Genomic DNA, 15,214 nt, shown 5'->3' with positions numbered 1-15,214 from the left:
TCCCCCATGACAACCACCACATAGCTTTTCCTGCAGTCTGGCTGGGTTCCCACCACCAGGGGAGGCTCGGAACTGGAGTGCCTGGAAAAGTCACCCATGGCCACGAGAAGGGCACAATCACCCCTGGAGGGGTTGAGGGTGCCCTGGCTGTCGAGCACAGTGGGGTTGGGAGACTCTCCAGATGCCAGGGAGGGGACAGGAAATCAGTGCCCCTGAGGGGGAAATACTGCAGTCACAGGGGGCGGGGTGGGGGGCAGATGCCAATGGCTTTTCTTAGGTCTCTTCAGTCCCCGCTGGTGAGGGTGATGTTGCTTTTCAGCCCGAAGAGGCAGCCCTAACCAAGAGCCCAGAGGACTCCAGTGTGGGCACTGGGCCATGTGTGGATGCCTGGATGGAATGTTTCTAGAACCTACAGAGTATGCCCTAAGTTCTTGGGACTGTGTTGGGTGGTTGGGGCACATTCTCTAGCTTTTTGCCTCACAACAACCACTTGAGTCATGATGTCCCCACTTCAGAGGTGAGGTGGCTGAGCCTCGGGAACTTGCCATGGCCAGAACGTGGCTGGCTAGCTGACAAGGTAATGTGGGCTCCAGACCCAGGCTGTGCGTGTTGCCCCTGCCAGACGGGCGTGTGTGTAGAGGCAAGTCCCACGGAATCTTGGTTGAATGACATCCCTCTCCCCCAGGCTGCCCCTTCGGACTGTAGAGGCTGTGGGTAGTTCCCTCAGGGAGCTGGGTGGGAGTATTTTTTTCTCAGGTCCAAGCAGTTCCTGCTCTCCCCAGGGCCTGGGCGCAGAATGGGCCCCCGTTGGCTCATTCCGCTCAGAGCGCGCCGCTGCCCCACCAGCCCATGCTGCCTCACTTCAGTGGCCGGTCACCCGGTGGGAAATGGGCTAAGTGTTGGCAAACATGCCTGTAAGTGAATTCCCCAGAGAGTAACACTGTATCCTTCAAGAAGGTGTGCATCAGGGCTGTGGAAGAGGGTGGAGCCACTGCTGGCAGAGGGAGGCTGCCGAGATGGTGCGCCCACCTCCCCGAGCTGTCGCTGGCCCCTGCGTCTCTTCAGCATTTCTATTCTGTGCCATAGAGTGGAGCACGTCCCTGCAGCCAGCCATAGGACGTTTCCTGTCTGCACTGCTTGTTTCCTGGGGAGAAGGGACTGTGCCTTCCTGCTGGACACCTGAAGATTCTGACCCACTTGCATTTGTGGAATCTCCCTGTATCCCCTGTACCCCAGCTTTGGGGCCTGACTAAGTGGAACAGCTGAGTGGCCTGACTCTTGCATACTTTTGGGTCAGCATTCTCTCACATTCTAATAAGCCTGGGATCTTTTTGGGGGGGCACCTGGTTGGCCGGTTTGCTAGGCCTCCTAAGTTACAGCTCTTTGGACCCCATTCACTTTATCACATGACCCTCTTATCCTGCCACAGGACATGGCGATCACTGTATGCAGACATTAAAAGTAAATTTTGGGAGTACCCGGGTGGCTCAGTTGATAAGCGTCTGCCTTTGGCTCAGGTCATGATCCCGGGATCCTGGATCGAGCTCCGCATCAGGCTCCCCACTCTGCAGGAAGCCTGGTTCTCCCTCTCCCACTCCTTTGCTTGTGTTCTCTCTTCTCGCTGTGTCTCTCTCTGTCAAACAAATAAATAAAATCTTCCCCCCCCAAAAAAGTAAATTTTGTATGGGGACCCCGATTTGGCTGAAAGCCCAGAGGCCCACAGGCCTGTAACAGTGTGCTGGGTGTCCTGGGAGCATGAAGAACAAAGCTGAGGTGTGACCTCCTCGGATAGGGCCTGGTGGGCCTCTTGAGCTTGATGGGGACTTGGCTGAAAGCCCCTGAAATAGTTTTGTGAGAGGCTGGGCACTCCGTACTTAGGTGTAAGACTGTGTCATTGTTGTGTGAATTCTAAAAGTAATATAAAAGTGCTTAGCATGAAGAAAAAGGATCAGACCATACCTAAATGTCTGTGATAAAAAGTTAAGACCCACTGGCTACCTATTGCTGGGAGGTGATTGGTGTTTATGGAGGGACTCATGGGCTTTTAGTCTTGGGCTCTGTAAGGATCTTATCTGTCCTGAACTCACAGCGGTCCCTCATCTCTCTGCAGAACACGGAGAGTTCCTGGCTCTGGACCTCGGAGGGACAAACTTCCGTGTGCTTCGGGTAAGAGTAACAGACAATGGGCTCCAGAAGGTTGAGATGGAGAACCAGATCTATGCCATCCCCGAGGACCTCATGCGAGGCAGCGGCACCCAGGTACGACCCTACTCCCAGAGTGGCTGCTTGGGCTCTGGGCCCCACAGGCGCAGACGCTGCTCTTCCTCTGGTCTGGAGGGAGGAGACCCTGTCTGAGGCCCAGATTCTCTGTCCTCTCTCTGCCTGGTGATTCCTTTCTGTGCCTGGAGGTGGAGTGAGGCACCTGCATCTGGAGAGGTGCACACGGACCAGAGAGCGGAGAGCACGTGTGTGAGACCCTGGAGTCTGGATGGGCCATAGTGGGTGGTGGTTTGATTTGCCATGACTTTGGAGGTCTGCTTGCACGGGCTGGTAATTGATGAAAGCCTGCTGTCAGGAGGCCCGACGCACCCTACTGGACACTTGTGGTTGTTAGCGGTGCCATCGAGTGGCGAGGCAGAACACACAGAGTCAGGTCTGCCCCTGTGGTCATTCTGTAGCCCTCTTGGTCTCACACTTGTTACCATCACATCACAGGGCGATGGAACTTGGCCCTTTATCTTTATGGTTATCTGCGCCCTCTTCTTGCCTGTCTACAATAAAAGAGGTTTTGCGCACAGGGATGGAAGCCTCTTGAGAAAACATCAAAATCTGGCTTTGGGGTATCTGCCCCAGCTGGTACCGGAGTGGGCACCACATGCTTCCACATTGCTCCGAATCATGTTTAGTCATCCCCGTGTCTCTGGGGGCTTCTAGAGCATCTAAACAGTGAAAGGAGTGGATAAGAGAAGAAATGTGAAACCCACATACTGAGAATCCTCTCAGTAATAGCCAGGAGAAAAAGGAGAAAGGATGGAATTGGACTGTGATAATCTCCAAACATGTATTGAGCTCCTCCTGTGCGTGGGGCAGTGACCCTTGCTGGGAATCAAAGTCCCCCGGCCTTTCCCCTCCTGGGCTTACAGCACGGTTGGACAGTAGGGGACACAGCCCACCCCGCGCAGAAAGTAATACACGCATTGCAGTGGATGAGGGACCGTCAGAAGCTGACCCGTGATGACCTGTTGTGTGACAGGCTGAGCAAAGGCTATGTGTGCATTTCTTCTTTTTATCCATCCTTCCCCCCACCCCCGCCACCCCGGCCCTGGGCCCTATGAGGCTGAGTGCCTCTGTTATCGCACTTCATAGATGTCGAATTAGGTTTTGAAACCCTGAGTGAATGACTTGGCCTTAGATCATAGGGGTGGGAAGGGCAGAGTCACAACACAAAGCTATATTGAGGTGTTTTCCCAATTCTCTGGGGCTCCGTCCTGTTGGTAGGCTGTGTGATATATGTGGTCCACGTGAGTGGTACTTCCTGGAATTAGGCAGTATGGGGGTCCTGGATCCCCCCTGCTGATTTTCTTTCCAGCATGTACTCAATGGAAGAGTGAATAGAGAACATGAAATACAGTAAGATGCCCTCCCAGGGTGGTCACCTTTTAGGCCTTAGGGTGTAGAAGGAGTAGAGCCTTCTTATTCCCGGACTACTGTTCTTTCCACGCTACTGGACCCGCACTTCAGAAGGGAATTTCAGACGATAAAGAGAATTTGTTGAGGGAGAAACTGCTGTTAGACTCTTTATTTGTCCCAGGGGACAGCTCTGAGGGGAAACTGGCTTTCCTTGTTTTCATGCTGGGGTTCTATGGGGTTGGTCACCTAGCTCCAGTATCCACAAACAATGCTTTAGTACAAATTAAAAAAAAAAAAAAAAAAGACCCACTTGGAGGAAACTAAAGCTATTGTGATGGTTTAAAAATTTTGAATAAATGGAAAAATGCTATATAAAAATGAAACATAAAACTAGAAGAAAATATGGGTGTTTATTTCACTCTAAAGAAGTGAAAGCATACTCTGCTTAAAAGCAGAAAACAGTAAAAAAACTGGAAGAAATTCATAGTGGCCATTTTATTTTATTTTTTTAAAGATTTTATTTGTTAGAGAGCGAGAGCATGAGCGGGGTGTAGGGGCAGAGGGAGAGGGAGAAGCAGACTCTGTGCTGAGCAGGGAGCCTGATGCGGGGCTCGATCCCAGGACCCGGAGATCATGACCTGAGCCAAAGGCAGATGCTCTACCGACAGCCTCTCAGGCGCACCTATGGTGGTGGTTTTAATGGCGGAATTACTGGTGTTTTTCCCCCCCATATTTTCCTTTTCTTTTGGATCATAGGTATCAATCTTTTAATTGGTGGAAAACAAATGGATTTTAAACATAACATTTAGTTAAGACCAAGACCAAATCACCAAGCCCTAAACTTGCAGAGATTTCTGAAGATCTGTGAACTTGGGCAGTGTGGGTCCCTGGATAAAATCTGTCTTCTAGCAAACGAACTTCCGCTTGAGAGCAGTGAATTTCAAATCGTAATAGCAGTCACTTTGGATGTTTAAAGTGTATCTTGTGGGAAAGGGAGTGAGCATTCTCAGACCAATAAGGAAAAGGAAACCTTTTAAACCTCATGAAATGGTGCCCTTTGAGCCTTTTTATGGCAGGAAGGTGTTAGCTCTTTGTCCTCGTATCTTATCCTTAGATCATCAGCTAGTACAGGAGCAGATAGTCTTCCAGTTAAGGGAGCAGATGGTCACTCTTCCCTGCTTTTAAAGAGCTGTAGGTTCTTCTACCTGAGCACTGTCCCGGAGAACTTTTCACAGTGTATCTTACCCTTGCAAAAAATATGTTAGCCACTAGCTAGACAGTGGTGGCATTGAGCCCTTGAAATATGGCTGGTGTGACTGAGGAAGTGACTGTTAAATTTTTAAGACTCTGAGTGATTAAGGTCACCACAGGTGGCCTAGTGGCTACTGTATAAGTTGGTGGTACTTCACTGCCTCTCCTCGTTGGCAGCACAGCTGGAAAGGGAGCAGTGTATTGGGGCTGGAGGAGGGAAACCATTTTGCCTTTCCCCCTTCTTAAGCTCCTCCTCCCTTCATCTCTGATGATTGGCCTCCTCTCTTTGCAGAGCTTCTACAACTTCCTATTTGTACTATTTCTTCCTATTTTTACTATTTTACACTATTTTTACTAAAGATCATTTTGACGTGACTATCAGGAAGGAGGTGCTGGGAATTGGGTTGTATTGTAAATTTTGTCTCTGGTCTGCTTCCCAACAGATGGACAGAACTTGCTGAGTATCTGTCTAGAAACCTTATGTACATATTAAAATACTTGGCTTCTGCTCAGGGAAGTTGGCCCTTACGCATTGGTGATCCTGTTGGCGAGAAGAGCCTTTTCGTTGCCCCAGTCTTTGCTCTTGAGAATGTTTTGGTTCAGAGATGGAGAGTTTCAGCATCTTCTGAGGTTAATTTTGCACGTGACCAGACAGGGATATATGATCAGTGCAGGAAGTTGTTAGAGCTGGCCCCCTTCTAGATGGGGGTGGCCTTGTCTTCCTGGATTGCTCCCAGGAAGCATATCTCAGACATCTGGGGAGCCAGTGGGCCTCTCAGTCTACTCTACCACCCCCAACCTCTCAGTTCCTTTGTAAATGCAAATACTTTCGTAGTTAGTGCAGTGGCTCTCAAAGCAGTGCTTCAGGATCACCCAGAGGGCCCCACCCCTACAGCTTCTGATTCAGCCGGTTTGGGTTTGGCCCAAGAATTTACATTTGTAACATGATGGTGGTGATGTTTGTTGCCCCCTGGGAACCCCTGGTTTAGTGGAATCTTCTTGCTTCTGTCTGGAGAGGAAAAGGTGTGTTCTCATCCACCTCCCACCCCTTCCTTGGCTTTTAGATTTTGCCAACTGGTCAACCTGGCGCTTGGCATCTACTTGGTCTCTTTGGCCTCTGCTTACTTTTTGTACCAGAATGCCCTTTGCCTCACCCTGTAAGCATCTGGAGGGGGCCATTGCCTCTCTTTGAGAATGCTGAGTAGGCAAGAAGGAAGCCATGGGACTGGAGGCCTTGGGACTGATTGAAAGGCTGGATAATTGTAAATACAGCTTTTTCTTAGGAGCTGTGGGTCCTGCTTGTCATGGTCACAGTTGTAAGGCTGCGCATCCACAAAACGCTGTTTATTCTTAGTGCTCTTCAGGGACTCACTTGATGTTTCATTTTGAAGTTAGAAAACAAATGATAACTTCTTTGAAATGTTCATGGGAAATTACTTTTCCAGCATGGAGGGTAAATATAAAAGTTACTTATAAGTTCATTCATAGAACGCCAACAGGGCTGCTGGACTCCTTCTTGGCAGTGAGATGGGCTGCCCACAGTCAGCAGTGCACTCATGTCAAGGGGGGTTCTGTTCCAGGGTATGTGACGACTTCTGATCAGCTTTACCTATGATTTCCCCTGCCTCTCTCAGAGTTACTTTGACAGTGGTTTGGGTAAACGGTTTGAGTGGAAGACAGTATTTAATAAGCACTAACTAGTGTTAAGCTCTTCTATGCATTGACTCATTGAATCCTTTGGTAACTCTGAGGGCAGGTGCAGTTATCCACCCCCATTTTACAGATGAGCAAATTAAGACTTCAGAGGGGTAAATAACTTGTACACATTCAACTAATTCCTTTCTGAGCTTAAAGTCTAGGTATGCTCTTAATCTCCATGCTGTTCTCCCTTCTCACTCATCTTGCTGTGTTGTGTGCTCTTAGCTGTTTGACCACATTGCGGAATGCCTGGCTAACTTCATGGATAAGCTACAAATCAAAGACAAGAAGCTCCCCTTGGGTTTTACTTTCTCATTCCCCTGCGTCCAAACGAAACTAGATGAGGTAAGATTGAGTTCTTCAGACGCTTCTGTTGCTTCATTGTCTGGGCTGGGAGGTCTGGGATGAACTTTGAGCCAGCTGCTTCTGTGGTTTTTAGAGGCGACTCTGATGGTTGCGTGGACAAGGTCTGAGTATTGAGAGTTGTGTCTTGTGGGTGAGTGTGTGCAGGTATGGGGGGCGTGGTGAAGAAGTATTGGGGAGGGTCTTTATCACCCATCCTCAAAGGACAATATGTGTGCTATCCTCATCCCTTGTAGGGGACAGTGAATGGGAAAGTAGGAACTCCTTTGTTGGAGAATATCATGATACAGCTCCTTGGAAGAACGATGACTGGGGAGTTAATGATGAGAGTCTCTTATTTTGGCATTTCTAAAGACGGTTCTTCTCCTCACTTCTTGGGGGCAGTAGATCATGAAGGAATCATTCATTTAATCTTTCTGGGGCTTCGATGGGGCCCCGATTTCTCTTTCCTAGGCTAGTCAGGAGGCAGTATGAATTTTTTTTTTTAATTAAAAAAAAAAAAAAAAGATTTTATTTATTTATTTATTTTATTTGTCAGAGAAAGAGAGCGCACAAGCAGGCAGAGTAGCAGGCAGAGGCAGAGAGAGGGGGAAGCAGGCTCCCCGCTGAGCAAGGAGCCCAATGTGGGACTCGATCCCAGCACCCTGGGATCATGACCTGAACTGAAGGCAGCAGCTTAACCAAGTGAGCCATCCAGGCATCCCGCAATATGAATATTTTTAAGCACGGTTGTAGTTTAGCTGAGCTCCATGACTGAGGTCTCCACTTACTAACGGTTGTTTGAGTTGTATGGTCAGAGTTTGGTGAGGAATCAGTGTTCATTCCTTGGTCCTTTTTTCAGAGTTTCCTGGTCTCCTGGACCAAGGGGTTCAAGTCAAGTGGTGTGGAAGGCAAAGACGTGGTTACTCTGATCCGGAAGGCCATCCAGAGAAGAGGGGTGAGTAGGGGAGGGCAGGGATGGGGAGACAGGAGCATGGAGTCTGGAGGCTCTTTATATTCTTTTGGGTCTACTCTGAAATCTTTCCCAGTCTGTCCTCAAATGAACATGAAAACTTTTTTGTAGTTGTTAAGGAGAGATTTTCTTTTCCTTCCTTGCTAGGTTTACCCAATAATAATAAATTTTTCCCATTTTTACTGAGATATAGTTGACATATGGCTAAATTTAAGGCATGCCTCATAATGACTTGGCATCTATACACTGTGAAATGATTGCCACACTGCTAATCTTAACATGTAAGGAGATGCCTCTGGGGTCTTCAGATTATCATGATGGATAATAACCACTTGGCCTTTTGCCTTTGGGGTCTTCAGATTAGTGTGGTGGATAAATAATCTTAGCCTTGGTACAAGCAAAAAACCCTTCAGTTTTAAACTTGAAGAAGACATGATTATCTTTTTCAAATAAGAATGTTGGCATAATGTCGGCATCAGGATGGAATGAGGCAGAGATCATGGTCTGGTCATAGGGAAGGAGGGAGAGAGAAAAAAAGAAGAAGAGAAAGAGGGAGAAGGGGACAGGAGTGGCAAGAGGGACTCTTGTGAATGCAGTGATGTCTGTAAACTTGACCACAGGGCCGGTGGCCTCCGTGGAGAGGACAGGCAGGGTGGGGATTGAGTCGCTGCTGTCAGACTGGGATCTGGACCCGATTCCCAGCTCTAACCTCCTTTGGCGCCAAGTAGGGTTAGGAAGGGGTAGCCCTGAGGCACCTGAGCTGTGTGTCTTGCTGCTCTTTCTCTCCATCTTCACAACTGTGACCTTTCTGTGATGGTGGAGACCAGAGCCCCTCTTGCATCCCTGCAGGACTTTGATATTGACATCGTGGCCGTGGTGAACGATACAGTTGGGACCATGATGACCTGTGGTTACGATGACCAGAATTGCGAGATTGGTCTCATTGTAGGTGAGTGAGCACACTGGGTATGGGGGCTGGTGCTGCCTGACGGATGGGGATGTGGGCTGGAGAGGCAGGAGGGCTCCATGGACTGCATGATTCTTTGTACTTATGTCAGAAGATGATGGTACAGTCACTGTGGAGGGCTGAGCGAGAACCTGTGGGTGGGGGTGCTTGTGGATGGGATCATATTTGGGTGCCCCAGGAGCCTGCACTGAGGAATCCCAGCCTCTCGAGGCAGGCTCAGGATGCTAGAGTAAGAGGGAGATGGGGGCTGGGGAGAGGCCAGTGCAGGTGGGTGCTTAGCAGTCCCTTGTCTCGGCCAGGCACGGGCAGCAATGCCTGCTACATGGAAGAGATGCGCCACATTGACATGGTGGAGGGCGACGAGGGGCGGATGTGTATCAACATGGAATGGGGGGCCTTTGGGGACGACGGCGCACTTGATGACTTCCGCACTGAGTTTGATCAGGAGATCGACATGGGCTCCCTGAACCCCGGGAAGCAACTGTGAGCAGCAACCCCTGTGTGCAGTGGGCTCGTGGCGGTGGGCTCAGGAACCGAGCAGGAAGCTGACCAGGGCGGGGGCGGGTGTGGCTATCACTATTGCTTTATAGTTTTATGTCCCTGAAAGTTTGCCAAGGCACCCCCTGGTTATGGGAGTGGCGTTCCTCACATGTGTTGTCACTATAAATTGCTGAGAGGGCTCTAAAATCCAGTAAACAAGTGGGCAAACCAGATTATAGGTAATAATTTGGTTCTGTCCTTCAGAGCCATCATTTTAGAAGGTCATTTCCTGAGTGTTGGCCCTGCTCTCTCCTCCACCCTCAATGTGTAAGCTGTCTCTAGAAATAGTTTGTGAGAGACAGAAGAGAAGTCATCTTGGGATGGCCCAGCTTAGGGTCCCGGAAAGCTGTCTCCCTAGCTGCTGCCCCTACCCCTGCGCAGGACTAGGCTGTGACACTTGGCCTCCTCCACATGGGCTGAGGCTCTGACTCTAGAAGAGCCGCCTGTGAGCTAAGCGGGACCCAGCTGTAGGCAGACCCAAGGCCTCTGGAAAAGCTGGTTTAGGAGCTTCCTTGGCTGCTTCCCTGGACCTGGGGCCCAGCCAGGGTTCCTGGGCAGACTGGACCAGGAGGATCTCCAATGTTTTGTACCCTGAATGTTATACTCTCTAGCCTGGCTAGACTTGACTTTAGGTACTTTTGATGGTTACAAAACATTATTTCGCTGTCATTATTACACACCAACGTTGGCCCAATGTCCCTATCAAAGATCTTGAAACAGGGATTGCTGTAAGCTCCGAATTACAAAATGTTTTGAGCAATTCAGGCCCCTTCTGGTCTTCTCGTTGCTATGACTATTGCAGGAAAGCTTCTGGCATTGATCTCTGCTCGGAGAGGAAAACCCAGCTCTGTAAGCCAGCTCAGCAATGGGCTGTCTTTTTCTTTACAGGGAGAGAGTCTTTGCTTCTTCCAGGCATGGTTTATTTAAGTCAACAGCTTCTCCCACATGCCGAAGCACAAGTCCCCTTACTTGTAACTTTCAGAGAACACATACTGGCTGTGTCCGCCATGGCTGGTGAAAATTTTATGGGCTGAAAAGTCATTCACTCAATGTCTGCCTCCAAGAAGGAGGCACACCCAAGCCATCCAGAGGGGCCGTATGCCCTTCGAAGTGTCTGCAGACAGAATTGCCAGCCCAGCCTTGGCAACACACCGCTGGCTCAGCCTGAGGCAGATCAAAGGCTGGGAAGACATAGACCGTGACGTGTCAGCTATGGTAGCCCTGGAGTCACTGTTGGGTTCCAGGAGAAACTTTTACCCCCCCTCTTGATGTATTTCTAGATAAATATTTTCCTAAATGGTGACTGAAACAAAGTTTTGGTTAAGAAACTGGAATAGAAGCTTTTATAATCACCCGCACTTCCAAGCCACACGGGACCCGTCCCCTGGCTGTTTTGGAGAAGGTGGAGAGGAGAGGCAGACACACGAGTTGCTTACTGGGTAAAGCCCAGTGGCCCCCCGCACCACCTGTCTGTGCTGGTGCTTGGACATTTTACATGCACCCTCTGCTCAGGCAAGTTGGCCAGCTCTACCCTGAGCTCCAGTCCTGCCGTACCTGGCCTTAGGTCTTGAGCGAGTCTCTTCCGGAGGGCCTGGCTTCCTCTCTCGTAGATTGTACCAGCCGACGCCATAATCTCTTCACCCCATCCCCCCAGGTTTTTTTGCTGAAGCCCAGCCTAGGAGGCCCTGGGGGAGCCTCCTCTCTAGGCCCCATATGCTTAGGTACCAAGAAAGGGCCCTCTTGGCCACAAAGAATGGTGAAGATTCGGTTTCTTGGATCACACCCTTTGAGCCAGAAAGACTGGCTTCTAAAGAAAACAGCATCACCTAGTGTTGAAAAAATAAATTAACTGATAGCTCTCAGCTTGGGGACAGCCTTTCTAGAACATGCCTTTCTCTTGTCACCTGCCTGCTCAGAAACAGCCAAGGTGTCCCACTCCCAGATTCCCAGCACCATCTGATGTTCGGAGCTTCTTCTCGTATGTCCCAGGCTGCCCTTCTAATCTTGCCCATCACCCCACCCCTGGGTTTTGTACCTGCTTTTCTAGAAATCCACAAATGACCTTGCAAAGGGAGGCCAGTGTGAGATGTTGCTGGGCCCATGCTGTTAATTGGACCATATTGGCCCTTTTCTATTGTATATAAATATTGAGGTTCCTGGCAATGCCACCCAATTGAGCACTGCGCTGTGCCCCAGCTTCCCTTGCATGCCTGTTGTCTCCATGGGGAAGTTGGGAGTTCACTGACAGCAAGGACTATTCTTATTGTTTGGTCTGTATCCCTGCAGATTTGAGAAGATGATCAGTGGGATGTACATGGGGGAACTGGTGAGGCTTATCCTGGTAAAGATGGCCAAGGAAGAGCTGCTTTTCGGGGGGAAGCTCAGCCCAGGGCTTCTTGCCACTGGCCAGTTTGAGACCAAAGACGTTTCAGATATTGAAGGGTAAGCTTCCGGGTCCCTCTCTGTTCGCTGGGTCTCTGGAAGGGTGGATGGGCCCTTGGGGAATGAGGAATAAGAACTGGCCCTTGACCCTTCAGATTTAGATAGCAAGAGGGTCTTGCGCAACGTGGGTCATGGCAAGCCTCTGGCTTGACTGAAACTTTTCAGATAGTCTCTACTCTTCTCCGCTACCCAAGTGGCTCCTGGTGCTGCATGTGTGGGGCTTGGCTTGATGCCAGAGGCTCCCAGTGGGCCCTTTGATGACTCACACATCTACTTTCTTGCCCTTCTGAAGCTCTGACATTTCTTTGTCTGTTGGTGATTCTCCAAAAGGGCTCTGTCCTGATCCCTCCTTCTCTAACAGAAGAATAGGTCTTTGGATGGCCCTGAGATCTACCCTTTTAGTTCCAGTAGGTAGAGCAGAGGCCTGCATTTCACAGAATGGCATGGGTGGGAGTAAGGATAGCCTTGAATCCTGTTTCTCAGTTAACAGTATCCAGAGAGTTGGGCCTGGTTTCCTGTTCTTGAGAGTTCCACTCGTCACTTGAGGAGGCCTCCTTGTTTCAGGGACCAGATGGAGAAGAGGAGGGGACTTCGGTGCTAAAGAGAGCAGTGAAACTGTTCCAGCGACCTCAAGTGGAAACTCTTGAGGGAATTGTGCCTGCTTATTAAACCCCGATGGAATGGAACAGTGCATACTTGTGAGGCATTTAGCTCCCCTGAGAAGACTGCAGAGTTCACGGCAGCAGACACTAGCACAGTCTATAGCATAGGTTAAAGCAGTGCCTGCTCTGTGGGGAGAGGCGGTGAGCTGACTGCTTCATAGTGAGAGAATGGGGTGGGATCCCCAGTGGCGTGGCTAGTAGCAGGGACAGTGTTTGCTCTATCCCTAGACGACCAAACATAGCTCGTTCTCCATGTCTTTATCTCTGTTTCTTCCTCTCTCTTTTTTTCTCTCTCTCTCTCAACACACACACACATAACACACACGGAGCTTGGTGTGTGAAGCCATAAGAACAGCGCCTAGTCCTTACATTGTCCTTACATAGTATATAACATAAAAAATACTGCTTTTCCCATTGGGAAAAAGAAGCTCCTGAGCACTGTGTGTGTGTGTCTGTGTGTGTCTGTGTGTCTTGGAGAAGAGCCTCCTGTTGGTTCTGTTGTGTTTTCCCCTTGTTCTGCCTCCCCATTGATGGGCAGAGCCACGAACAGGATGTCTGTCCTCGCTGGGTGGTGGTGGTGTTTGCTGGAGCTGAGCGGTTTCTTTGTCGGCTCATAGACCCCCTCCCGCTGGCCCCAGTGGGTTGGACTTGTGCCCATGCACTGTCCTTTTCTTTCCCAGGGAGAAGGATGGCACCCGGAAGGCCCGTGAGGTGCTGGTGCGGCTGGGCCTAGACCCGACACAGGAGGACTGTGTGGCCACTCACCGGATCTGCCAGATCGTGTCCACGCGCTCGGCCAGCCTGTGTGCCGCGACCCTGGCGGCCGTGCTTCGGCGCATCAAGGAGAACAAGGGCGAGGAGCGGCTGCGCTCCACCATTGGGGTGGATGGCTCTGTCTACAAGAAGCACCCACAGTGAGTCAGCGTGCCTGGGCCCCAGAGCACACCGGGACCCCAACAGGCCTGCGAGAGACCCTAGTGACTCCATGGCCAGCTCATTTGGCCTTTTGGGGCCATGGAGATGGGCCATGGCACTGCGGGGCTTTGCAGAATAAGCTCCCAGCTGGGCGTGTGGGGTTGCGAGGGTAGTTTCCTGTGCAGGGGTGATTTCTGAGGGCTCCCGATGACTGGCGCTCTAGCCAGGGCTCTCCTGGCCATGGGGCTCTGTCTGCCACCTTCTTGCTGAGGAGTTCAGGTTTCTCTTACTTGTTTCCTTGACTTTTCATGTTTCTGGGTGGTCAGTTCAGGTGCTGTGTTCTTTGCCAGAGTGCACCCTGGCTAAGCCTCTCTGGCTGACCTGGGTATTGATCTGATCTCTCTTTTGTGCCCACTTATTATCTCTTTTTCGCCGGATATGAGCACCAGTTCGTGTGCCTGCATTATCTGAATCGGTTCATGTCAAAGGTCTCACCTGGGGCTCTTGTCAAGAGGCAGATTCTGATTCAGGAGGGTCCAGCCTGGGACCCTGTATCTGGGCCTGTAGGGGGTGCTTCTGCCCACAGACCTCACTGGGAATGTGAGGCCCCGGAGACCATGGCTAAGCACAGCCACGACCTGAGAATTTCTTGCTGGACACACCTGTTGTCTTGAGCTGTTTAGACACCTTGGGGATTGTCAGCAGAAACTGCCCAAAGAGACCAAAGTCTCTTTTCTCCTTTTTCTGTTTTGGGGTTCTCCCAGGCAGCATCTAATGAAAGGAGCACTGGAGCACAAATTGTAGCTGGTCTCGGAATGCCCTGATTTAGGAGGCTGATGTGTTGGGTGGAGGGGCCATGGTGTGTGGGATGGGAGGTCTTCATGTGACTGTGTGCACCGGGCTGTTCCCCTTCCCTCAGCCGCAGTGGCCCCTCATGGCTGTCTGAGCTTGAGCGGTGTTGAGTGCAAACTTGGGCAAGTGGGGAGAGGATATTCAGGGCCACGTCTGCTTCTGCGGGTGCCTCCTGGCCTTGGGGCTGAGGCGGTGAGCCCTTTGTACCCTTGACCCTCACGGTGGACCTCCCCTCTCCCCCATCTCTTCCCCTCAGCTTTGCTAAGCGTCTTCACAAGGCAGTGCGGCGCCTGGTGCCAGACTGTGATGTCCGCTTCCTGCGTTCGGAGGATGGCAGCGGCAAGGGGGCAGCCATGGTGACGGCGGTGGCCTACCGGCTGGCTGACCAGCACCGAGCCCGCCAGAAAACGCTGGAGGCTCTGAAGCTGAGTCGTGAGCAGCTGCTGGAGGTCAAGAGGAGGATGAACGTGGAAATGGAGCGCGGTCTGAGCAAGGAGACGCATGCCCTTGCTCCCGTCAAGATGCTGCCCACGTACGTGTGTGCCACGCCTGACGGCACAGGTAGGTTACGGGGCTGCCACCCAGCCCACTGCGGTGGCCTTCATCCTGGTTGGTGTTGATGCCCCGGGAGGGTTCCCTTCGCCATAGCACTGGGTATTGGGACCAGAATATGTTTCTTTAGCTGCAGTACTAGAAAATTCTAGTGTTCATGAACTTCAGCCCAGGGACGCCTGGGTGGCTCAGTTGGTTAAGCAGCTGCCTTTGGCTCAGGTCATGATCCCAGCGTCCTGGGATCGAGTCCCACATCGGGCTCCTTGCTTGTCAGGGAGCCTGCTTCTCCCTCTGCCTCTGCCTGCCATTCTGTCTGCCTGTGCTCGCTCTCTCTCCCTCTCTCTCTCTGACAAATAAATAAATAAAATCTTAAAAAAATAATAAATAAAT

General features: G+C 50.8%; 1 protein-coding gene across 2 annotated transcripts in view; it reads left to right on the top strand.

Moving 5' to 3' along the window:
• The window catches only part of HK2 (hexokinase 2), a 58,840-nt gene that overhangs the window by 31,761 nt on the left and 11,865 nt on the right, over positions 1-15,214 (top strand). Inside the window, exons 3-10 of one of the 2 annotated variants that reach the window (XM_032880704.1) lie at positions 2,111-2,259; positions 6,805-6,924; positions 7,784-7,879; positions 8,744-8,843; positions 9,161-9,344; positions 11,688-11,843; positions 13,186-13,419; positions 14,529-14,833. In XM_032880704.1, coding sequence (XP_032736595.1) covers positions 2,111-2,259; positions 6,805-6,924; positions 7,784-7,879; positions 8,744-8,843; positions 9,161-9,344; positions 11,688-11,843; positions 13,186-13,419; positions 14,529-14,833 — 1,344 coding nt within the window. The remainder of the gene's footprint in view (positions 1-2,110; positions 2,260-6,804; positions 6,925-7,783; positions 7,880-8,743; positions 8,844-9,160; positions 9,345-11,687; positions 11,844-13,185; positions 13,420-14,528; positions 14,834-15,214) is intronic. The other variant, XM_032880705.1, reaches the window with a different exon arrangement.

The sequence above is a fragment of the Lontra canadensis genome, unplaced genomic scaffold (assembly GCF_010015895.1).
Source record: "Lontra canadensis isolate GAN:19392208 unplaced genomic scaffold, GSC_riverotter_1.0 scaffold71, whole genome shotgun sequence".
NCBI classification, from domain to species: domain Eukaryota; kingdom Metazoa; phylum Chordata; class Mammalia; order Carnivora; family Mustelidae; genus Lontra; species Lontra canadensis.
Note: the sequence above shows the minus strand (reverse complement) of the source record. Positions and strands in the feature narration are given on the sequence as shown.